We start from the raw sequence: 24,180 nt of genomic DNA on the forward strand, positions 1-24,180 counted from the left end.
GGACACAGGGAGTGGTATCACTGGGAGTGGGGTCACAGAGAGTGGCGTCATGGGGAATGGGGTCACTGAGAGTGGGGTCACTGGGAGTGGGGTCACTGAGAGTGGGATCACTGAGAGTGGGGTCACTGAGAGTGAGATAACAGGGAGTTGGGTCACTGGGAGTGGGGTCACTGAGAGTGGGGCCAGACAGAGCGGGGTCACTGAGAGTGCGGTCACTGTGAGTGAGGTCAGAAGGAGTGTGGTCACTGAGAGTGGGGTCAGCAGGAGTGGGGTCACTGGGAGTGAGGCCACTGAGAGTTGGGTCGCTGAGAGTGGGGATACAGGGAGTGGGTCACAGGGAGTGAGGTCACGGGAAGTGGCGTCATGGGAATGGGGTCACTGAGAGTGGGGTCACTGAGAGTTGGGTCGCTGAGAGTGAGGTCACAGGGAGTGTGGTCACTGAGAGTGAGGTCTCTGGGAGTGGGGTCACAGGGAGTGGGGTCACTGAGAGTGGGGTCACAGGGAGTGGGGTCACTGAGATTTGGGTCGCTGAGAGTGAGATCACAGGGAGTGTGGTCACTGAGAGTGAGGTCTCTGGGAGTGGGGTCACAGGGAGTGGGGTCACTGAGAATAGGGTCACAGGGAGTGAGGTCACTGAGAGTTGGGTCGCGGAGAATGAGGTCACAGGGAGTGTGTCACTGAGAGTGGGGTCACTGAGAGTGGCGTCATGGTGAATGGGGTCACTGACATTGGTGTCACTGAGAGTGGGCTCATTGAGAGTGGGGTCACAGGGCGTGGGGTCACTGAGAGTTGGGTTGCTGTGAGTGAGGTCACTGCGAGTGGGGTCACAGCGAGTGGGGTCACTGACAGTGGGGTCACTGGGAGTGGGGTCACTGACAGTGGGGTCACTGAGAGTGGGGTCAGAAGGAGTGGGGTCACTGGGAGTTGGGTCGCTGAGAGTGAGGTCACAGGGAGTGGAGTCATGGTAATGGGGTCACTGAGAGTTGGGTCGCTGAGAGGGAGGTCACAGGGAGTGGGGTCACTGAGAATGGGGTCACAGAGAGTGGGGTCACTGGGAGTGGGGTCACTGAGATAGGGGTCACTGAGAGGGGGGTCAGTGGGAGTGGTGTCACTGAGAGTGGAGTCATGGGGAGTGGGGTCACAGAGTGGGGTCACAGGGAGTGGGCTCACTGGGAGAGGGGTCACTGAGAGTGGGGCCAGAGAGAGTGAGGTTACTGAGAGTAGGGTCACTGAGAGTGGGGTCACTGAGAGTAGGGTCACTGAGAGTGGGGCCAGAGAGAGTGAGGTCACAGAGTGAGGTCACTGGGAGTGGGGTCACTGGGAATGGGGTCACAGGGAGTGGTGTCACTGAGAGTGGGGTCACTGAGAATGGCGTCATGGTGAATGGGGTCACTAAGATTGGTGTCACTGAGAGTGGGGTCACTGAGAGTGGCGTCATGGGGAATGGGGTCACTGAGAGTGGGGTCACTGAGAGTGGGGTCACAGGGCGTGGGGTCACTGAGAGCTGGGTTGCTGTGAGTGAGGTCACTGCGAGTGGGGTCACAGCGAGTGGGGTCACTGGGAGTGGGGTCACTGACAGTGGGGTCACTGAGAGTGGGGTCAGAAGGAGTGGGGTCACGGAGTTGGGTCGCTGAGAGTGAGATCACAGGGAGTGGAGTCATGGTAATGGGGTCACTGAGAGTTGGGTCGCTGAGAGGGAGGTCACAGGGAGTGGGGTCACTGAGAGTGAGGTCACAGGGAGTGGGGTCACTGAGTGTTGGGTCGCTGAGAGTGAGGTCACAGGGAGTGGGGTCACTGAGAGTGATGTCACGGGAGTTGTGTCACTGAGAGATGGGTCACTGAGAGTGAGGTCACAGGGAATGGCGTCACTGGGAATGGGGTGACTGAGAGTGGGGTCTCTGAGAGTGGGGTCACAGGGAGTGGGGTCACTGGGAATGGAGTCACTGATAGGGGTGTCACTGAGAGTGGGGTCGCAGGGAGTGGAGTCACAGGAAATGGGGTCACTGAGAGAGGGGTCACTGAGAGTGGGGCCACGGAGACTGGAGTCACTGAGAGTGAGCTCACTGAGAGTGAGGTCACTGAGAGTGGGGTCAGAGGGAGTGGGGTCACTGAGAGTGAGGTCACTGAGAGTGGGGTCACTGTGAGTGAGGTCACTGACAGTGGGGTCACTGAGAATGAGGTCACGGGAATTCTGTCACTGAGAGTGGGGTCACTGAGAGTGAGGTCACTGAGATGGGGTCACAGGGAGTGGGGTCACTGAGAGTAGGGTCACAGGGATGGTGTCACTGGGAGTGGGGTCACGGAGAGTGGGGTCACTGAGAGTGGGGTCACTGAGAGAGGGGTCACTTAGAGTGGGGTCAGAGAGAGTGAGGTCACTGGGAGCGAGGTCACTGAGAGTGGGGTCACTGAGAGTGGGGTCACTGAGCGTAGGGTCACTGTGAGTAGGGTCACTGAGAGTGGGGCCAGAGAGAGTGAGGTCCCAGAGTGAGGTCACTGGGAGTGGGGTCACTGGGAATGGGGTCACAGGGAGTGGTGTCACTGAGAGTTGGGTCACGGAGAATAAGGTCACAGGGAGTGGGGTCACTGGGAGTGAGGTCACTGAGAATGGCGTCATGGTGAATGGGGTCACTGAGAGTGGGGTCACTGAGAGAGGGGTCACTGAGAGAGGGGTCACTTAGAGTGGGGCCAGAGAGAGTGAGGTCACTGGGAGCGAGGTCACTGAGAGTGGGGTCACTGAGAGTGGGGTCACTGAGCGTAGGGTCACTGTGAGTAGGGTCACTGAGAGTGGGGCCAGAGAGAGTGAGGTCCCAGAGTGAGGTCACTGGGAGTGGGGTCACTGGGAATGGGGTCACAGGGAGTGGTGTCACTGAGAGTTGGGTCACGGAGAATAAGGTCACAGGGAGTGGGGTCACTGGGAGTGAGGTCACTGAGAATGGCGTCATGGTGAATGGGGTCACTGAGAGTGGTGTCACTGAGAGTGGGGTCACTGAGAGTGGGGTCACTGAGAGTGGGGTCAGAGAGAGTGGGGTCAGTGAGAGTGGGGTCACTGAGAGTGGGGTCACTGAGAATGGCGTCATGGTGAATGGGGTCAGTGAGAGTGGGGTCAGTGAGAGTGGGGTCCCTGAGAGTGGGGTCACTGAGAATGGTGACATGGTGAATGGGGTCACTGACAGTGGGGTCACTGAGAGGGAGGTCAGAAGGAGTGGGGTCACTGGGAGTTGGCTCGATGAGAGTGAGGTCACAGGGAGTGGAGTCATGGTAATGGGGTCACTGAGTGTTGGGTCGCTGAGAGGGAGGTCACAGGGAGTGGGGTCACTGAGAGTGAGGTCCCAGGGAGTGGGGTCACTGAGAGTTGGGTCGCTGAGAGTGAGGTCACAGGGAGTGGGGTCACTGAGAGTGAGGTCCCAGGGAGTGGGGTCACTGAGAGTGAGGTCACAGGGAGTGGGGTCACTGAGAGTGAGGTCACGGGAGTTGTGTCACTGAGAGAGGGGTCACTGAGAGTGGCGTCATGGTGAATGGGGTCACTGACATTGGTGTCACTGAGAGTGGGCTCATTGAGAGTGGGGTCACAGGGCGTGGGGTCACTGAGAGTTGGGTTGCTGTGAGTGAGGTCACTGCGAGTGGGGTCACAGCGAGTGGGGTCACTGACAGTGGGGTCACTGGGAGTGGGGTCACTGACAGTGGGGTCACTGAGAGTGGGGTCAGAAGGAGTGGGGTCACTGGGAGTTGGGTCGCTGAGAGTGAGGTCACAGGGAGTGGAGTCATGGTAATGGGGTCACTGAGAGTTGGGTCGCTGAGAGGGAGGTCACAGGGAGTGGGGTCACTGAGAATGGGGTCACAGAGAGTGGGGTCACTGGGAGTGGGGTCACTGAGATAGGGGTCACTGAGAGGGGGGTCAGTGGGAGTGGTGTCACTGAGAGTGGAGTCATGGGGAGTGGGGTCACAGAGTGGGGTCACAGGGAGTGGGCTCACTGGGAGAGGGGTCACTGAGAGTGGGGCCAGAGAGAGTGAGGTTACTGAGAGTAGGGTCACTGAGAGTGGGGTCACTGAGAGTAGGGTCACTGAGAGTGGGGCCAGAGAGAGTGAGGTCACAGAGTGAGGTCACTGGGAGTGGGGTCACTGGGAATGGGGTCACAGGGAGTGGTGTCACTGAGAGTGGGGTCACTGAGAATGGCGTCATGGTGAATGGGGTCACTAAGATTGGTGTCACTGAGAGTGGGGTCACTGAGAGTGGCGTCATGGGGAATGGGGTCACTGAGAGTGGGGTCACTGAGAGTGGGGTCACAGGGCGTGGGGTCACTGAGAGCTGGGTTGCTGTGAGTGAGGTCACTGCGAGTGGGGTCACAGCGAGTGGGGTCACTGGGAGTGGGGTCACTGACAGTGGGGTCACTGAGAGTGGGGTCAGAAGGAGTGGGGTCACGGAGTTGGGTCGCTGAGAGTGAGATCACAGGGAGTGGAGTCATGGTAATGGGGTCACTGAGAGTTGGGTCGCTGAGAGGGAGGTCACAGGGAGTGGGGTCACTGAGAGTGAGGTCACAGGGAGTGGGGTCACTGAGTGTTGGGTCGCTGAGAGTGAGGTCACAGGGAGTGGGGTCACTGAGAGTGATGTCACGGGAGTTGTGTCACTGAGAGATGGGTCACTGAGAGTGAGGTCACAGGGAATGGCGTCACTGGGAATGGGGTGACTGAGAGTGGGGTCTCTGAGAGTGGGGTCACAGGGAGTGGGGTCACTGGGAATGGAGTCACTGATAGGGGTGTCACTGAGAGTGGGGTCGCAGGGAGTGGAGTCACAGGAAATGGGGTCACTGAGAGAGGGGTCACTGAGAGTGGGGCCACGGAGACTGGAGTCACTGAGAGTGAGCTCACTGAGAGTGAGGTCACTGAGAGTGAGGTCCCAGGGAGTGGGGTCACTGAGAGTTGGGTCGCTGAGAGTGAGGTCACAGGGAGTGGGGTCACTGAGAGTGAGGTCCCAGGGAGTGGGGTCACTGAGAGTGAGGTCACAGGGAGTGGGGTCACTGAGAGTGAGGTCACGGGAGTTGTGTCACTGAGAGAGGGGTCACTGAGAGGGAGGTCACATGGAGTGGCGTCACTGGGAATGGGGTGACTGAGAGTGGGGTCTCTGAGAGTGGGGTCACAGGGAGTGGGGTCACTAGGAATGGAGTCACTGATAGGGGTCTCACTGAGAGTGGGGTCACTGGGAGTGGGGTCAGAGGGAGTGGGGCCACGGAGACTGGAGTCACTGACAGTGAGATCAATGAGAGTGAGCTCACTGAGAGTGGGGTCACAGGGAGAGGTGTCACTGAGAGTAGGGTCACAGGGAGAGGGATCACTGAGATAGGGTCACAGGGAGTGGGGTCACTGAGAGTGGGGTCACAGAGAGTGGGGTCACTGGGAGAGGGGTCACTGAGATAGGGGTCACTGAGAGTTGGGTCGCGGAGAATAAGGACACAGGGAGTGGTATCACTGGGAGTGGGGTCACAGAGAGTGGCGTCATGGGGAATGGGGTCACTGAGAGTGGGGTCACTGGGAGTGGGGTCACTGAGAGTGGGATCACTGAGAGTGGGGTCACTGAGAGTGAGATAACAGGGAGTTGGGTCACTGGGAGTGGGGTCACTGAGAGTGGGGCCAGACAGAGCGGGGTCACTGAGAGTGCGGTCACTGTGAGTGAGGTCAGAAGGAGTGTGGTCACTGAGAGTGGGGTCAGCAGGAGTGGGGTCACTGGGAGTGAGGCCACTGAGAGTTGGGTCGCTGAGAGTGGGGATACAGGGAGTGGGTCACAGGGAGTGAGGTCACGGGAAGTGGCGTCATGGGAATGGGGTCACTGAGAGTGGGGTCACTGAGAGTTGGGTCGCTGAGAGTGAGGTCACAGGGAGTGTGGTCACTGAGAGTGAGGTCTCTGGGAGTGGGGTCACAGGGAGTGGGGTCACTGAGAGTGGGGTCACAGGGAGTGGGGTCACTGAGATTTGGGTCGCTGAGAGTGAGATCACAGGGAGTGTGGTCACTGAGAGTGAGGTCTCTGGGAGTGGGGTCACAGGGAGTGGGGTCACTGAGAATAGGGTCACAGGGAGTGAGGTCACTGAGAGTTGGGTCGCGGAGAATGAGGTCACAGGGAGTGTGTCACTGAGAGTGGGGTCACTGAGAGTGGCGTCATGGTGAATGGGGTCACTGACATTGGTGTCACTGAGAGTGGGCTCATTGAGAGTGGGGTCACAGGGCGTGGGGTCACTGAGAGTTGGGTTGCTGTGAGTGAGGTCACTGCGAGTGGGGTCACAGCGAGTGGGGTCACTGACAGTGGGGTCACTGGGAGTGGGGTCACTGACAGTGGGGTCACTGAGAGTGGGGTCAGAAGGAGTGGGGTCACTGGGAGTTGGGTCGCTGAGAGTGAGGTCACAGGGAGTGGAGTCATGGTAATGGGGTCACTGAGAGTTGGGTCGCTGAGAGGGAGGTCACAGGGAGTGGGGTCACTGAGAATGGGGTCACAGAGAGTGGGGTCACTGGGAGTGGGGTCACTGAGATAGGGGTCACTGAGAGGGGGGTCAGTGGGAGTGGTGTCACTGAGAGTGGAGTCATGGGGAGTGGGGTCACAGAGTGGGGTCACAGGGAGTGGGCTCACTGGGAGAGGGGTCACTGAGAGTGGGGCCAGAGAGAGTGAGGTTACTGAGAGTAGGGTCACTGAGAGTGGGGTCACTGAGAGTAGGGTCACTGAGAGTGGGGCCAGAGAGAGTGAGGTCACAGAGTGAGGTCACTGGGAGTGGGGTCACTGGGAATGGGGTCACAGGGAGTGGTGTCACTGAGAGTGGGGTCACTGAGAATGGCGTCATGGTGAATGGGGTCACTAAGATTGGTGTCACTGAGAGTGGGGTCACTGAGAGTGGCGTCATGGGGAATGGGGTCACTGAGAGTGGGGTCACTGAGAGTGGGGTCACAGGGCGTGGGGTCACTGAGAGCTGGGTTGCTGTGAGTGAGGTCACTGCGAGTGGGGTCACAGCGAGTGGGGTCACTGGGAGTGGGGTCACTGACAGTGGGGTCACTGAGAGTGGGGTCAGAAGGAGTGGGGTCACGGAGTTGGGTCGCTGAGAGTGAGATCACAGGGAGTGGAGTCATGGTAATGGGGTCACTGAGAGTTGGGTCGCTGAGAGGGAGGTCACAGGGAGTGGGGTCACTGAGAGTGAGGTCACAGGGAGTGGGGTCACTGAGTGTTGGGTCGCTGAGAGTGAGGTCACAGGGAGTGGGGTCACTGAGAGTGATGTCACGGGAGTTGTGTCACTGAGAGATGGGTCACTGAGAGTGAGGTCACAGGGAATGGCGTCACTGGGAATGGGGTGACTGAGAGTGGGGTCTCTGAGAGTGGGGTCACAGGGAGTGGGGTCACAGGAAATGGGGTCACTGAGAGAGGGGTCACTGAGAGTGGGGCCACGGAGACTGGAGTCACTGAGAGTGAGCTCACTGAGAGTGAGGTCACTGAGAGTGGGGTCAGAGGGAGTGGGGTCACTGAGAGTGAGGTCACTGAGAGTGGGGTCACTGTGAGTGAGGTCACTGACAGTGGGGTCACTGAGAATGAGGTCACGGGAATTCTGTCACTGAGAGTGGGGTCACTGAGAGTGAGGTCACTGAGATGGGGTCACAGGGAGTGGGGTCACTGAGAGTAGGGTCACAGGGATGGTGTCACTGGGAGTGGGGTCACGGAGAGTGGGGTCACTGAGAGTGGGGTCACTGAGAGAGGGGTCACTTAGAGTGGGGTCAGAGAGAGTGAGGTCACTGGGAGCGAGGTCACTGAGAGTGGGGTCACTGAGAGTGGGGTCACTGAGCGTAGGGTCACTGTGAGTAGGGTCACTGAGAGTGGGGCCAGAGAGAGTGAGGTCCCAGAGTGAGGTCACTGGGAGTGGGGTCACTGGGAATGGGGTCACAGGGAGTGGTGTCACTGAGAGTTGGGTCACGGAGAATAAGGTCACAGGGAGTGGGGTCACTGGGAGTGAGGTCACTGAGAATGGCGTCATGGTGAATGGGGTCACTGAGAGTGGGGTCACTGAGAGAGGGGTCACTGAGAGAGGGGTCACTTAGAGTGGGGCCAGAGAGAGTGAGGTCACTGGGAGCGAGGTCACTGAGAGTGGGGTCACTGAGAGTGGGGTCACTGAGCGTAGGGTCACTGTGAGTAGGGTCACTGAGAGTGGGGCCAGAGAGAGTGAGGTCCCAGAGTGAGGTCACTGGGAGTGGGGTCACTGGGAATGGGGTCACAGGGAGTGGTGTCACTGAGAGTTGGGTCACGGAGAATAAGGTCACAGGGAGTGGGGTCACTGGGAGTGAGGTCACTGAGAATGGCGTCATGGTGAATGGGGTCACTGAGAGTGGTGTCACTGAGAGTGGGGTCACTGAGAGTGGGGTCACTGAGAGTGGGGTCAGAGAGAGTGGGGTCAGAGAGAGTGGGGTCAGTGAGAGTGGGGTCACTGAGAGTGGGGTCACTGAGAATGGCGTCATGGTGAATGGGGTCAGTGAGAGTGGGGTCAGTGAGAGTGGGGTCCCTGAGAGTGGGGTCACTGAGAATGGCGACATGGTGAATGGGGTCACTGACAGTGGGGTCACTGAGAGGGAGGTCAGAAGGAGTGGGGTCACTGGGAGTTGGCTCGATGAGAGTGAGGTCACAGGGAGTGGAGTCATGGTAATGGGGTCACTGAGTGTTGGGTCGCTGAGAGGGAGGTCACAGGGAGTGGGGTCACTGAGAGTGAGGTCCCAGGGAGTGGGGTCACTGAGAGTTGGGTCGCTGAGAGTGAGGTCACAGGGAGTGGGGTCACTGAGAGTGAGGTCCCAGGGAGTGGGGTCACTGAGAGTGAGGTCACAGGGAGTGGGGTCACTGAGAGTGAGGTCACGGGAGTTGTGTCACTGAGAGAGGGGTCACTGAGAGGGAGGTCACATGGAGTGGCGTCACTGGGAATGGGGTGACTGAGAGTGGGGTCTCTGAGAGTGGGGTCACAGGGAGTGGGGTCACTAGGAATGGAGTCACTGATAGGGGTCTCACTGAGAGTGGGGTCACTGGGAGTGGGGTCAGAGGGAGTGGGGCCACGGAGACTGGAGTCACTGACAGTGAGATCAATGAGAGTGAGCTCACTGAGAGTGGGGTCACAGGGAGAGGTGTCACTGAGAGTAGGGTCACAGGGAGAGGGATCACTGAGATAGGGTCACAGGGAGTGGGGTCACTGAGAGTGGGGTCACAGAGAGTGGGGTCACTGGGAGAGGGGTCACTGAGATAGGGGTCACTGAGAGTTGGGTCGCGGAGAATGAGGACACAGGGAGTGGTATCACTGGGAGTGGGGTCATAGAGAGTGGCGTCATGGGGAATGGGGTCACTGAGAGTGGGGTCACTGGGAGTGGGGTCACTGAGAGTGGGATCACTGAGAGTGGGGTCACAGGGAGTGGGGTCAGTGGGAGTGGTATCAATGAGAGTGGCGTCATGGGGAGTGGGTTCACAGCAAGTGGGTTCACTGAGAGTGAAGTCACAGGGAGTGGGGTCACTGAGAGTTGGGTCACTGGGAGAGGGGTCAATGAGAGTGGGGCCAGAGAGAGTGAGGTCACTGAGAGTAGGGTCACTGAGAGTCGGGTCACTGAGAGTCGGGTCACTGAGAGTGGGGTCAGAGAGTGTGAGGTCACAGGGTGAGGTCACTGGGAATGGGGTCACAGGGAGTGGTGTCACTGAGAGTTGGGTCGCGGAGTGTGAGGTCACAGGGAGTGGGGTCACTGGGAGTGAGGTCACTGAGAATGACGTCATGGTGAATGGGGTCACTGAGAGTGGTGTCACTGAGAGTGGGGTCACTGAGAGTGGGGTCACTGGGAGCGAGGTCACTGAGAGTGGGGTCAGAGAGAGTGGGGTCAGTGAGAGTGGGGTCACTGAGAATGGCGTCATGGTGAAGGGGTCACTGAAAGGGGTATCACTGAGAGTGAGGTCACTGAGAGTGGGGTCACAGGAATGATGTCACTGGGAGTGGGGTCATTGTGAGTGAGGTCACTGAGAGTGAAGCCACTGAGAATGGGGTTGCTGAGAGTGATGTCACAGGGAGTGGGGTCACTGAGAGTGAGGTCACTGGGAGTGGGTTCACTGAGAGTTGATTGACTGAGAGTAGGTCACAGAGAGTGGTGTCACTGAGAGTAGGGTCACAGAGAGTGGTGTCACTGAGAATGGAGTCACTGAGAGTGGGATCACTGAGAGTGGGGTCACAGGAGTGATGTCACTGAGAGTGGGGTCACAGGGAGTGCGGTGACTGAGAGTGGGGTCACTGAGAGTGAGGTCACTGGGAGTGGGGTCACTGAGAGAGGGGTCAGAGGGAGTGGGGTCACTGGGAGAGGGGTCACTGAGAGTAGGGTCACAGGAAGTGGGGTCATTGAGAGTTGGGTCACGGAGAATGAGGTCAGAGGGAGTGGTGTCACTGGGAGTAGGGTCACAAAGAGTGGGGTCATTGAGAGTGGAGTCACTGAGAGTGGAGTTACTGAGAGTGGGGTCACAGGGAGTGGGTTCACTGGGAGTGGTGTCACTGAGAGTGGCGTCATGGGGGGAGGGTTCACAAAGTGGGGTCACAGCATGTGGGGTCGCTGAGGAGTGGTATCGCTGGCGTGGGGTCACTGAGAGTTGGGTTGCTGTGAGAGAGGTCACTGGGAGTGGGATCACTGAGAGTGAGGTCACTGAGAGTGGGGTCACAGGGAGTGGGGTCACTGAGAGTGAGGTCACAGGGAGTGGGGCCACAGGGAGTGGGGTCACTGAGAGTTGGGTCACTGAGAGTGGGGTCACAGGGAGTGGGGTCACAGGGAGTGTGCTCACAGGGAGTGGGGTCACTGAGAGTGAGGTCACAGGGAGTGGGGCCACAGGGAGTGGGGTCACTAAGAGTGTGGTCACTGAGAGTGAGGTCACAGGGAGTGGGGTCACTGAGATTGGGGTCACTGAGAGTGGGGTCACTGGGAGTGGGGTCACAGGGAGTGGGGTCAGTGGGAGTGGGGTCATAGGGAGTGGGGTCACTGAGAGTTGGGTCGCTGAGAGTGAGGTCACAGGAAGTGGGGTCACTGAGAGTGAGGTCACTGAGAGTGGGGTCACTGAGAGAGGGGTCACTGAGAGAGGGGTCAGAGGGAGTGGGGACACTGAGAGTTGGGTCACTGAGAGTGGGGTCACAGTGAGTGGGGTTACAGTGAGTGGAGTCACTGAGAGTGGGGTCACTGAGAGTGGGGTCACTGAGAGTGGGGTCACAGGGAGTGGGGTCACAGGGAGTGGGGTCACTGGGAGTGGAGTCACTGAGAGTTGGGTCAATGAGAGTGAGGTCACGGGAGTTGTGTCACTGAGAGTTGGGTCACTGAGAGTGAGGTCACAGGGAGTGGCGTCACTGGGAATGGGGTGACTGAGAGTGGGGTCTCTGAGAGTGGGGTCACAGGGAGTGGGGTCACTGGGAATGGAGTCACTGATAGGGGTGTCACTGAGAGTTGGGTCACAGGGAGTGGAGTCACAGGAAATGGGGTCACTGAGAGAGGGGTCACTGAGAGAGGGGCCTCGGAGACTGGAGTCACTGAGAGTGAGATCAATGAGAGTGAGCTCACTGAGAATGGGATCACTGGGAATGGGGTCAGAGGGAGTGGGGTCACTGAGAGTGAGGTCACTGAGAGTGGGGTCACTGTGAGTGAGGTCACTGACAGTGGGGTCACTGACAGTGGGGTCACTGAGAATGAGGTCATGGGAATTCTGTCACTGAGAGTGAGGTCACTGAGAGTGGGGTCACAGGGAGTGGGGTCACTGAGAGTAGGGTCACAGGGAGTGGTGTCACTGGGAGTGGGGTCACTGAGAGGGGGGTCACTGAGAGTGTGGGCACAGGGAGTGGGGTCACTGAGAGGGGGGTCACTGAGAGTGAGGGCACAGGGAGCAGGGTCACTGAGAGGGTGGTCACTGAGAGTGAGGTCATAGGGAGTGGGGTCACTGAGAGTGGTGTCACTGAGAGTGGGGTCACTGAGAGTTGGGTCACTGAGAGTGTGGTCACTGAGAGTGAGGTCACAGGGAGTGGGGTCACTGAGATTGGGGTCACTGAGAGTGGGGTCACTGGGAGTGGGGTCACAGGGAGTGGGGTCAGTGGGAGTGGGGTCACAGGGAGTGGGGTCACTGAGAGTGGGGTCACTGAGAGTGAGGTCACAGGGAGTGGGGTCACTGAGAGTGGGGTCACTGAGAGTGAGGTCACAGGGAGTGGGGTCACTGAGAGTGGGGTCACTGAGAGTGAGGTCACAGGGAGTGGGGTCACTGAGATTGAGAGCACGGGAGTGGGTCACTGTGAGTGAGGTCGCTGAGAGTGGCGTCATGGGGAGTAGGTTCACAGAGTGGGGTCACAGGGAGTGGGGTCACTGAGAGTGGTATCGTAGGGTGTGGGGTCACTGAGAGTTGGGTTGCTGTGAGTGAGGTCACTAACAGTGGGATCACTGAGAGTGAGGCCACTGAGAGTGGGGTCACAGGGAGTGGGGTCACAGGGAGTGGGGTCACTGGGAATGGGGTCACAGAGACCTGTATCGCTGAGAGTGAGGTCACAGGGAGTGGAATCACTGAGAGTGAGGTCACAGGGAGTGGGGTCACTGGGAATGGGGTCACAGAGAGTTGTATCACTGAGAGTGAGGTCACAGGGAGTGGGGTCACTGAGAGTGTGGTTACAGGGAGTGGGGTCAGAGGGAGTGGGGTCACAGGGAGTGGGGTCGCTGAGAGTTGGGTCGCTGAAAGTGAGGTCACAGGCAGTGGGGTCACTGAGAGTGAGGTCACAGGGAGTGGGGTCACTGAGAGTGGTATCGTAGGGTGTGGGGACACTGAGAGTTGGGTTGCTGTGAGAGAGGTCACTGGGAGTGGGATCACTGAGAGTGAGGTCACTGAGAGTGGGGTCACAGGGAGTGGGGTCACTGAGAGTGAGGTCACAGGGAATGGGGCCACAGGGAGTGGGGTCACTGAGAGTTGGGTCACTGAGAGTGGGGTCACAGGGAGTGGGGTCACAGGGAGTGCGTCACTGAGAGTTGGGTTGCTGAGAGTGAGGTCACAGGGAGTGGGGTCACTGAGAGTGTTATCGCAGGGTGTGGGGTCACTGAGAGTTGGGTTGCTGTGAGTGAGGTCACTGAGAGTGAGGTCAGAGGGAGTGGGGTCACTGAGAGGGGGGTCACTGAGAGTGAGGTCACAGGGAGTGGGGTCACTGGGAGTGGGGCCACAGAGTGTGGTCACTGAGAGTGGCGTCGCTGAGAGTGAGGTCACAGGGAATGGGGTCACTGAGAGTTGTATCACTGAGATTGAGGTCACAGGGAGTGGGGTCATTGAGAGTGGTGTCACTGAGAGTGGCGTCATGGGGAGTGGGGTCACAGAGTGGGGTCACAGGGAGTGGGGTCACTGAGAGTTGGGTTGCTGTGAGTGAGGTCACTGAGAGTGAGGTCAGAGGGAGTGGGGTCACTGAGAGTGAGGTCACAGGGAGTGGGGTCATTGGGAGTGGGGCCACAGAGTGTGGTCACTGAGAGTGGCGTCGCTGAGAGTGAGGTCACAGGGAATGGGGCCACTGAGAGTGGTGTCACTGAGAGTGGTGTCACTGAGAGTGGCATCATGGGGAGTGGGATCACAGAGTGGTGTCACAGGGAGTGGGGTCACTGAGAGTGGTATCGCAGGGTGTGGGGTCACTGAGAGTTGGGTTGCTGTGAGTGAGGTCACTGAGAGTGAGGTCAGAGGGAGTGGTGTCACACTGAGAGTGGCGTCGCTGAGAGTGAGGTCACAGGGAGTGGGGTCACTGAGAGTGTGGTTACAGGGAGTGGGGTCAGAGGGAGTGACATCACTGAGTGTTGGGTCGCTGAGAGTGAGGTCACAGGGAGTGGGGTCACTGAGAGTGGGGTCACTGGGAGTGGCGTCATGGGGAGTGAGGTCACTGTGAGGGGGGGTCGCTGAGAGTGGGGTCACTGAGAGTGAGGTCACTAACAGTGGGGTCACTGAGAATGAGGTCACTTTGTGTGAGGTCACTAAGAGTGAAGTCACTGAGAGTGGGGTCACTGGGAGTGAGGTCACTGAGTGTGAGTTCACAGCGAGTGGGGTCACTGAGAGTGGCGTCACTGAGAGTAGGGTCACTGGGAGTGGGGTCACAGAGTGTGGGGTAAGATGGAGTGAGGTCACTGATTATGGGGTCACTGAGAGTTGGGTTGCTGATAACGGGATCACTGGGAGTGGGGTCACAGAGAGTTGGGTCACAGTGAGTGGGGTCACAGTGAGTGGTGTCACTGAGAGTTGGTTCGCTGAGAGTGAGGTCAAAGGGAGTGGGGTCACTGAGAATGAGGTCACGGGAGTGGGGTAACTGAGAATGAGGTCACGGGAGTGGGTCACTGAGAGTGAGGTCGCTGAGAGTGAGGTCACAGGGAGTGGGGTCACTGGGACTGGCGACCTACAGTGGGGTCACTGAGAGTGGTGTCGCTGAGAGTGAAGTCACAGGGAGTGGGGTCACTGAGAGTGAGGTCACAGGGCGTGGGGTCACTGAGAGTGAGGTCACAGGGAGTGAGGTCACTGAGGGTGAGGTCACTGAGAGTGGGGTCACAGGGAGTAGGGTCACAGAGAGTTGTATCGCTGAGTGTGAGGTCACAGGGAGTGGGGTCACTGAGAGTGGGGTCGTTGAGAGTGGGTTCACAGGGAGTGGGGTCAGAGGGAGTGGCGTCACTGAGAGTGGGGTGACTGAGAGTGGGGTCACAGGGAGTGGGGTGACTGAGATTGGGGTCACTGGGAGTGGGGTCACAAGGAATGGGGTCACTGAGAGTGAGGTCACAGGGAGTGGGGACACTGAGAGTGGTATCACAGGGTGTGGGGTCACTGAGAGTTGGGTTGCTGTGAGTGAGGTCACAAGCAGTGGGATCACTGAGAGTGAGGTCACTGAGAGTGGGGTCACAGGGAGTGGGGTCACTGAGAGTGAGGTCACAGGGAGTGGGGCCACAGGTAGTTGGGTCACTGAAAGTTGGGTCACTGAGAGTGGGGTCACAGGGAGTGGGGTCACTGAGAGTGGGGTCATTGAGAGTGGGGTCATTGAGAGTGGGGTCACTGAGATTGTGGTCACTGAGAGTTGGGTCACTGAGAGTGAGGACATAGGGAGTGGGGTCACTGAGATTGGGGTCACAGGGAGTGGGGTCACAGAGTGGGGTCACTGAGAGTGGTGTCGCTGAGAGTGAAGTCACAGGGAGTGGGGTCACTGAGAGTGAGGTCAGAGGGAGTGGGGCCACAGGGAGTGGAGTCACTGAGAGTTGGGTCGCTGAGAGTGAGGTCACAGGGAGTGGAGTCACTGAGAGGGGGCTCACTGAGAGTGAGGTCACAGGGAATGGGGTCACTGAGAGTTGTATCGCTGAGATTGAGGTCACAGGGAGTGGGGTCACTGAGATTGGCGTCATGGGGAGTCGGGTCACAGAGTGGGGTCACAGGGAGTGGGGTCACTGAGGGTGGTATCGCAGGGTGTGGGGTCACTGAGTGTTGCGTTGCTGTGAGTGAGGTCACAGAGAGTGAGGTCAGAGGGAGTGGGGTCACTGAGAGGGGGGGTCACTGAGAGTGAGGTCACAGGGAGTGGGGTCACTGGGAGTGGGGCCACAGAGTGTGGTCACTGAGAGTGGCATCGCTGAGAGTGAGGTCACAGGGAGTGGGGTCACTGAGAGTGTGGTTACAGGGAGTGGAGTCAGAGGGAGTGACGTCACTGAGAGTGAGGTCACAGGGAGTGGAGTCAGTGAGAGTGGGGTCACTGGGAGTGGCGTCATGGGGAGTGAGGTCACTGTGAGGGGGGTCGCTGAGAGTGGGGTCACTGAGAGTGAGCTCACTAACAGTGGGGTCACTGAGAATGAAGTCACTTTGTGTGAGGTCACTAAGAGTGAAGTCACTGAGAGTGGGGTCACTGAGAGTGGGGTCACTGGGAGTCAGGTCACTGGGAGTGGGGTCACTGGGAGTGGGGTCACTGAGCTTGAGTTCACAGCGAGTGGGGTCACTGAGAGTGGGGTCACTGGGAGTGGCGTCATGGGGAGTGAGGTCACTGTGAGGGGGGTCGCTGAGAGTGGGGTCACTGAGAGTGAGCTCACTAACAGTGGGGTCACTGAGAATGAAGTCACTTTGTGTGAGGTCACTAAGAGTGAAGTCACTGAGAGTGGGGTCACTGAGAGTGGGGTCACTGGGAGTCAGGTCACTGGGAGTGGGGTCACTGGGAGTGGGGTCACTGAGCTTGAGTTCACAGCGAGTGGGGTCACTGAGAGTGAGGTCACTGAGAGTAGGGTCACTGGGAGTGGGATCACTGAGAGAGGGGTCAGAGGTAGTGGGATCACTGGGAGTGGGGTCACAGAGAGTTGGGTCACAGTGAGTGGGTCACAGTGAGTGGGTCACTGAGAGTTGGTTCGCTGAGAGTGAGGTCAAAGGGAGTTGGGTCACTGAGAATGAGGTCACGGGAGTGGGGTCACTGAGAATGAGGTCACGTGAGTGGGTCACTGAGAGTGGGGTCACTGAGAGTGAGGTCACAGGGAGTGGGGTCACAGGGAGTGGGGTCACAGAGTGGGGTCACTGAGAGTGGTGTCGCTGAGAGTGGGGTCACAGGGAGTGGGGTCACTGAGAGTTGCGTCACTGAGAGTGAGGCCACGGGAGTGGGTCACTGAGAGTGGGGTCACTGAGAGTGAGGGCACAGGGAGTGGGGCCACTGAGAGTGGTGTCGCTGTGAGTGAAGTCACAGGGAGTAGGTTCACGGAGAGTGAGGTCACAGAGAGTGGGGTCACTGAGAGTGAGGTCACAGGGCATGGGGTCACTGAGGGTGAGGTCACAGGGAGTGGGGTCACTGAGGGTGAGGTCACTGAGAGTGGGGTCACAGGGAGTGGGGTCACAGAGAGTTGTATCGCTGAGTGTGAGGTCACAGGGAGTGGGGTCACTGAGAGTGGGGTCATTGAGAGTGGGGTCACAGGGAGTGGGGTCAGAGGGAGTGGCGTCACTGAGAGTTGGGTCACTGAGAGTGGGGTCACAGGGAGTGGGGTCACTGAGATTGGGGTCACTGGGAGTGGGGTCACTGAGAGTTGCGTCACTGAGAGTGAGGCCACGGGAGTGGGTCACTGAGAGTGGGGTCACTGAGAGTGAGGGCACAGGGAGTGGGGCCACTGAGAGTGGTGTCGCTGTGAGTGAAGTCACAGGGAGTAGGTTCACTGAGAGTGAGGTCACAGAGAGTGGGGTCACTGAGAGTGAGGTCACAGGGCATGGGGTCACTGAGGGTGAGGTCACAGGTAGTTGGGTCACTGAAAGTTGGGTCACTGAGAGTGGGGTCACAGGGAGTGGGGTCACTGAGAGTGGGGTCATTGAGAGTGGGGTCATTGAGAGTGGGGTCACTGAGATTGTGGTCACTGAGAGTTGGGTCACTGAGAGTGAGGACATAGGGAGTGGGGTCACTGAGATTGGGGTCACAGGGAGTGGGGTCACAGAGTGGGGTCACTGAGAGTGGTGTCGCTGAGAGTGAAGTCACAGGGAGTGGGGTCACTGAGAGTGAGGTCAGAGGGAGTGGGGCCACAGGGAGTGGAGTCACTGAGAGTTGGGTCGCTGAGAGTGAGGTCACAGGGAGTGGAGTCACTGAGAGGGGGCTCACTGAGAGTGAGGTCACAGGGAATGGGGTCACTGAGAGTTGTATCGCTGAGATTGAGGTCACAGGGAGTGGGGTCACTGAGATTGGCGTCATGGGGAGTCGGGTCACAGAGTGGGGTCACAGGGAGTGGGGTCACTGAGGGTGGTATCGCAGGGTGTGGGGTCACTGAGTGTTGCGTTGCTGTGAGTGAGGTCACAGAGAGTGAGGTCAGAGGGAGTGGGGTCACTGAGAGGGGGGGTCACTGAGAGTGAGGTCACAGGGAGTGGGGTCACTGGGAGTGGGGCCACAGAGTGTGGTCACTGAGAGTGGCATCGCTGAGAGTGAGGTCACAGGGAGTGGGGTCACTGAGAGTGTGGTTACAGGGAGTGGAGTCAGAGGGAGTGACGTCACTGAGCGTGAGGTCACAGGGAGTGGAGTCAGTGAGAGTGGGGTCACTGGGAGTGGCGTCATGGGGAGTGAGGTCACTGTGAGGGGGGTCGCTGAGAGTGGGGTCACTGAGAGTGAGCTCACTAACAGTGGGGTCACTGAGAATGAAGTCACTTTGTGTGAGGTCACTAAGAGTGAAGTCACTGAGAGTGGGGTCACTGAGAGTGGGGTCACTGGGAGTCAGGTCACTGGGAGTGGGGTCACTGGGAGTGGGGTCACTGAGCTTGAGTTCACAGCGAGTGGGGTCACTGAGAGTGAGGTCACTGAGAGTAGGGTCACTGGGAGTGGGATCACTGAGAGAGGGGTCAGAGGTAGTGGGATCACTGGGAGTGGGGTCACAGAGAGTTGGGTCACAGTGAGTGGGTCACAGTGAGTGGGGTCACTGAGAGTTGGTTCGCTGAGAGTGAGGTCAAAGGGAGTTGGGTCACTGAGAATGAGGTCACGGGAGTGGGGTCACTGAGAATGAGGTCACGTGAGTGGGTCACTGAGAGTGGGGTCACTGAGAGTGAGGTCACAGGGAGTGGGGTCACAGGGAGTGGGGTCACAGAGTGGGGTCACTGAGAGTGGCGTCGCTGAGAGTGGGGTCACAGGGAGTGGGGTCACTGAGAGTTGCGTCACTGAGAGTGAGGCCACGGGAGTGGGTCACTGAGAGTGGGGTCACTGAGAGTGAGGGCACAGGGAGTGGGGCCACTGAGAGTGGTGTCGCTGTGAGTGAAGTCACAGGGAGTAGGTTCACTGAGAGTGAGGTCACAGAGAGTGGGGTCACTGAGAGTGAGGTCACAGGGCATGGGGTCACTGAGGGTGAGGTCACAGGGAGTGGGGTCACTGAGGGTGAGGTCACTGAGAGTGGGGTCACAGGGAGTGGGGTCACAGAGAGTTGTATCGCTGAGTGTGAGGTCACAGGGAGTGGGGTCACTGAGAGTGGGGTCATTGAGAGTGGGGTCACAGGGAGTGGGGTCAGAGGGAGTGGCGTCACTGAGAGTTGGGTCACTGAGAGTGGGGTCACAGGGAGTGGGGTCACTGAGATTGGGGTCACTGGGAGTGGGGTCACAAGGAGTGGGGTTACTGAGAGTGGGGTCACAGGGAGTGGGGTCACTGAGAGTTGCGTCACTGAGAGTGAGGCCACGGGAGTGGGTCACTGAGAGTGGGGTCACTGAGAGTGAGGGCACAGGGAGTGGGGCCACTGAGAGTGAGGTCACAGAGAGTGGGGTCACTGAGAGTGAGGTCACAGGGCATGGGGTCACTGAGGGTGAGGTCACAGGGAGTGGGGTCACTGAGGGTGAGGTCACTGAGAGTGGGGTCACAGGGAGTGGGGTCACAGAGAGTTGTATCGCTGAGTGTGAGGTCACAGGGAGTGGGGTCACTGAGAGTGGGGTCATTGAGAGTGGGGTCACAGGGAGTGGGGTCAGAGGGAGTGGCGTCACTGAGAGTTGGGTCACTGAGAGTGGGGTCACAGGGAGTGGGGTCACTGAGATTGGGGTCACTGGGAGTGGGGTCACAAGGAGTGGGGTTACTGAGAGTGGGGTCACAGGGAGTGGGGTCACTGAGAGTTGCGTCACTGAGAGTGAGGCCACGGGAGTGGGTCACTGAGAGTGGGGTCACTGAGAGTGAGGGCACAGGGAGTGGGGCCACTGAGAGTGGTGTCGCTGTGAGTGAAGTCACAGGGAGTAGGTTCACTGAGAGTGAGGTCACAGAGAGTGGGGTCACTGAGAGTGAGGTCACAGGGCATGGGGTCACTGAGGGTGAGGTCACAGGGAGTGGGGTCACTGAGGGTGAGGTCACTGAGAGTGGGGTCACAGGGAGTGGGGTCACAGAGAGTTGTATCGCTGAGTGTGAGGTCACAGGGAGTGGGGTCACTGAGAGTGGGGTCATTGAGAGTGGGGTCACAGGGAGTGGGGTCAGAGGGAGTGGCGTCACTGAGAGTTGGGTCACTGAGAGTGGGGTCACAGGGAGTGGGGTCACTGAGATTGGGGTCACTGGGAGTGGGGTCACAAGGAGTGGGGTTACTGAGAGTGAGGTCACAGGGAGTGGGGACACTGAGGGTGAGGTCACTGAGAGTGGGTTCACAGGGTGTGGGGTCACAGAGAGTTGTATCGCTGAGAGTGGGGTCACTGGGAGTGGGGTCACAGGGAGTGCGTCACTGAGAGTGTTATCGCAGGGTGTGGGGTCACTGAGAGTTGGGTTGCTGTGAGTGAGGTCACTGAGAGTGAGGTCAGAGGGAGTGAGGCCACTGAGAGGGGGGTCACTGAGAGTGAGGTCACAGGGAGTGGGGTCACTGGGAGTGGGGCCACAGAGTGTGGTCACTGAGAGTGGCGTCGCTGAGAGTGAGGTCATGGGGAGTGGGGTCACAGAGTGGGGTCACAGGGAGTGGGGTCACTGACAGTGGTATCGCAGGGTGTGGGGTCACTGAGAGTTGGGTTGCTGTGAGTGAGGTCACTGAGAGTGAGGTCAGAGGGAGTGGGGTCACTGAGAGGGGGGTCACTGAGAGTGAGGTCACAGGGAGTGGGGTCATTGGGAGTGGGGCCACAGAGTGTGGTCACTGGGAGTGGCGTCGCTGAGAGTGAGGTCACAGGGAATGGGGCCACTGAGAGTGGTGTCACTGAGAGTGGTGTCACTGAGAGTGAGGTCACAGGGAGTGGGGTCACTGAGAGTGTGGTTACAGGGAGTGGGGTGAGAGGGAGTGACATCACTGAGTGTTGGGTCGCTGAGAGTGAGGTCACAGGGAGTGGGGTCACTGAGAGTGGGGTCACTGGGAGTGGCGTCATGGGGAGTGAGGTCACTGTGAGGGGGGTCGCTGAGAGTGGGGTCACTGAGAGCGAGGTCACTAACAGTGGGGTCACTGAGAATGAGGTCACTTTGTGTGAGGTCACTAAGAGTGAAGTCACTGAGAGTGGGGTCACTGAGAGTGAGGTCACTGAGAGTGGGGTCACTGGGAGTGGGGTCACTGGGAGTGAGGTCACTGAGAGTAGTGTCACTGGGAGTGGGGTCACAGAGAGTGGGGTCAGATGGAGTGGGGTCACTGATTATGGGGTCACTGAGAGTTGAGTTGCTGATAATGGGATCACTGGGAGTGGGGACACAGAGAGTTGGGTCACAGTGAGTGGGGTCACAGTGAGTGGTGTCACTGAGAGTTGGTTCGCTGAGAGTGAGGTCAAAGGGAGTGGGGTCACTGAGAATGAGGTCACGTGAGTGGGTCACTGAGAGTGGGGTCACTGAGAGTGAGGTCACAGGGAGTGGGGTCACTGGGACTGGCGACCTAGAGTGGGGTCACAGGGAGTGGGGTCACTGAGAGTGGGGTCACAGGGAGTGGGGTCACTGAGAGTGGTGTCGCTGTGAGTGAAGTCACAGGGAGGGGGGTCACTGAGAGTTAAGTCACAGGGAGTGGGGTCACTGAGAGTGAGGTCACAGGGCATGGGGTCACTGAAGGTGAGGTCACAGGGAGTGGGGTCACTGAGGGTGAGGTCACTGAGAGTGGGGTCACAGGGAGTGGTGTCACAGAGAATGGGGTCATTGAGAGTGGGGTCACAGGGAGTGGGGTCAGAGGGTTTGGCGTCACTGAGAGGGGGTCACTGAGAGTGGGGTCACAAGGAGTGGGGTCACTGAGAGTGAGGTCACAGGGAGTGGGGACACTGAGGGTGAGGTCACTGAGAGTGGGGTCTCAGGGAGTGGGGTCACTGAGAGTGGTATCACAGGGTGTGGGGTCACTGACAGTTGGATTGCTGTGAGTGAGGTCACGAGCAGTGGGATCACTGAGAGTGAGGTCACTGAGAGTGGGGTGACAGGGAGTGGGGTCACTGAGAGTGAGGTCACAGGGAGTGGGGCCACAGGGAGTGGGGTCACTGAAAGTTGGGTCACTGAGAGTGGGGTCACAGGAGTGGGGTCACTGAGAGTGGGATCATTGAGAGTGGGGTCATTGAGAGTAGGGTCACTGAGATTGGGGTCACTGAGAGTTGGGTCACTGAGAGTGAGGACACAGGGAGTGGAGTCACTGAGATTGGGGTCACAGGGAGTGGGGTCACAGAGTGGGGTCACTGAGAGTGGTGTCGCTGAGAGTGAAGTCACAGGGAGTGGGGTCACTGAGAGTGAGGTCAGAGGGAGTGGGGTCACTGAGGGTGAGGTCACTGAGAGTGAGGTTAGAGGGAGTGGGGCCACAGGGAGTGGAGTCACTGAGAGTTGGGTCGCTGAGAGTGAGGTCACAGGGAGTGGAGTCACTGAGAGGGGGGTCACTGAGAGTGAGGTCACAGGGAATGGGGTCACTGAGAGTGAGGTCACAGGGAGTGAGGTCACTGAGAGTGAGGTCACAGGGAGTGGGGTCACTGGGAATGGGGCCACAGAGTGTGGTCACTGAGAGTGGCATCGCTGAGAGTGAGGTCACAGGGAGTGGGGTCACTGAGAGTGTGGTTACAGGGAGTGGGGTCAGAGGGAGTGACGTCACTGAGAGTTGGGTCGCTGAGAGTGAGGTCACAGGGAGTGGGGTCACTGAGAGTGGGGTCACTGGGAGTGGCGTCATGGGGAGTGAGGTCACTGTGAGGGGAGTCACTGAGAGTGGGGTCACTGAGAGTGGGGTCACTGAGAATGAGGTCACTTTGTGTGAGGTCACTAAGAGTGAAGTCACTGAGAGTGAGGTCACTGAGAGTGAGGTCACTGAGAGTGGGGCCACAGGGTGTGGGGTCACAGAGAGTTGTATCGCTGAGAGTGAGGTCACAGGGAGTGGGGTCACTGAGAGTGGGGTCATTGAGAGTGGGGTCACAGGGAGTGGGGTCACTGAGAGTTGGGTCACTGAGAGTGAGGTCCCAGGGAGCGGGGTCACTGAGAGTGTGGTCACTGAGAGTGAGGTCACAGGGAGTGGGGTCACAGGGAGTGGGGTCACTGAGAGTTGGGTCACTGAGAGTTGGGTCACTGAGAGTGGGGTCACTGAGTTGGGGTCACTGAGAGTGAGGTCACTGAGATTGGGGTCACTGGGAGTGGGGTCACAGAGTGTGGTCACTGAGAGTGAGGTCACAAAGAGTGGGGTCACAGGGAGTGGGGTCACTGAGAGTTGGGTCACTGAGAGTGAGGTCACAGGGAGTGGGGTCACTGAGAATGGGGTCACAGGGAGTGGGGTCACTGAGAGTGGGGTCATTGAGAGTGGGGTCACAGGGAGTGGGGTCACTGAGATTTGGGTCACTGAGAGTGAGGTCACAGGGAGCGGGGTCACTGAGAGTTGGGTCACTGAGAGTGAGGTCACAGGGAGTGGGGTCACTGAGTTGGGGTCACAGGGAGTGGGGTCACTGAGATTGGGGTCACTGGGAGTGGGGTCACAGAGTGTCGTTACTGAGAGTGGTGTCGCTGGGAGTGGGGTCACAGGGAGTGGGGTCACTGAGAGTGAGGTCACAGGGAGCGGGGTCACTGAGGGTGAGGTCACTGAGAATGGGGTCACAGAGAGTTGTATCGCTGAGAGTGTGGTTACAGGGAGTGTGGTCAGTGAGAGTTGGGTCACTGAGAGTGAGGTCACGGGAGTGGGTCACTGAGAGTGGGGTCACTGAGAATGAGGTCACGGGAGTGGGTCACTGTGAGTGGGGTCATTGAGAGTGAGGTCACAGGGAGTGGGGTCACTGGGACTGGGGACCCAGAGTGGGGTCACTGAGAGTGGTGTCGCTGAGAGTGAAGTCACAGGGAGTGGGATCACTGAGAGTGGGGTCACTGGGAGCGAGGTCACTGACAGTGAGGTCACTGAGAGTAAAGTCACTGAGAGTGAAGTCACTGACAGTGAGGTCACTGAGAGTAAAGTCACTGAGAGTGAAGTCACTGAGAGTGGGGTCACTGAGAGTTGGGTCGCTGAGAGTTGGGCCGCAGGGAGTGGGGTCACTGAGAGTGAGGTCACAGGGACTGGGTTCACTGAGAGTGAGGTCACAGGGAGTGGCATCACTGGGAATGGGGTCACTGAGAGTGGGGTATCTGAGAGTGGGGTCACAGGGAGTGTGGTCACTGGGAAGGGAGTCACTGATAGGGGTGTCCATGAGAGTGGGGTCGCAGGGTGTGGGGTCACTGTGAATGGGGTCGCTGAGAGTGAGATCACAGGGTGTGCGGTCACAGGGAGTGGGGTCACTGAGAGTAGGGTCACAGGGAGTGGGTTCATTGAGAGTTGGGTCGCGGTGAATGAGGTCACAGGGAGTGGTTTCAC

The 24,180-nt window shown here is 58.7% G+C and overlaps 1 protein-coding gene across 1 annotated transcript in view; it reads right to left on the minus strand.

The window, feature by feature from the left end:
• Nucleotides 1-24,180, minus strand: part of LOC132829041 (mucin-4-like) — a gene marked incomplete at its 5' end in the record, with an annotated part of 62,749 nt that overhangs the window by 25,787 nt on the left and 12,782 nt on the right. Inside the window, one exon of the mRNA XM_060846328.1 lies at nt 23,110-23,250. Within this exon, the coding sequence (XP_060702311.1) occupies nt 23,110-23,250 (141 nt within the window). The remainder of the gene's footprint in view (nt 1-23,109; nt 23,251-24,180) is intronic.

Source organism: Hemiscyllium ocellatum, chromosome 28, assembly GCF_020745735.1.
Source record: "Hemiscyllium ocellatum isolate sHemOce1 chromosome 28, sHemOce1.pat.X.cur, whole genome shotgun sequence".
NCBI classification, from domain to species: domain Eukaryota; kingdom Metazoa; phylum Chordata; class Chondrichthyes; order Orectolobiformes; family Hemiscylliidae; genus Hemiscyllium; species Hemiscyllium ocellatum.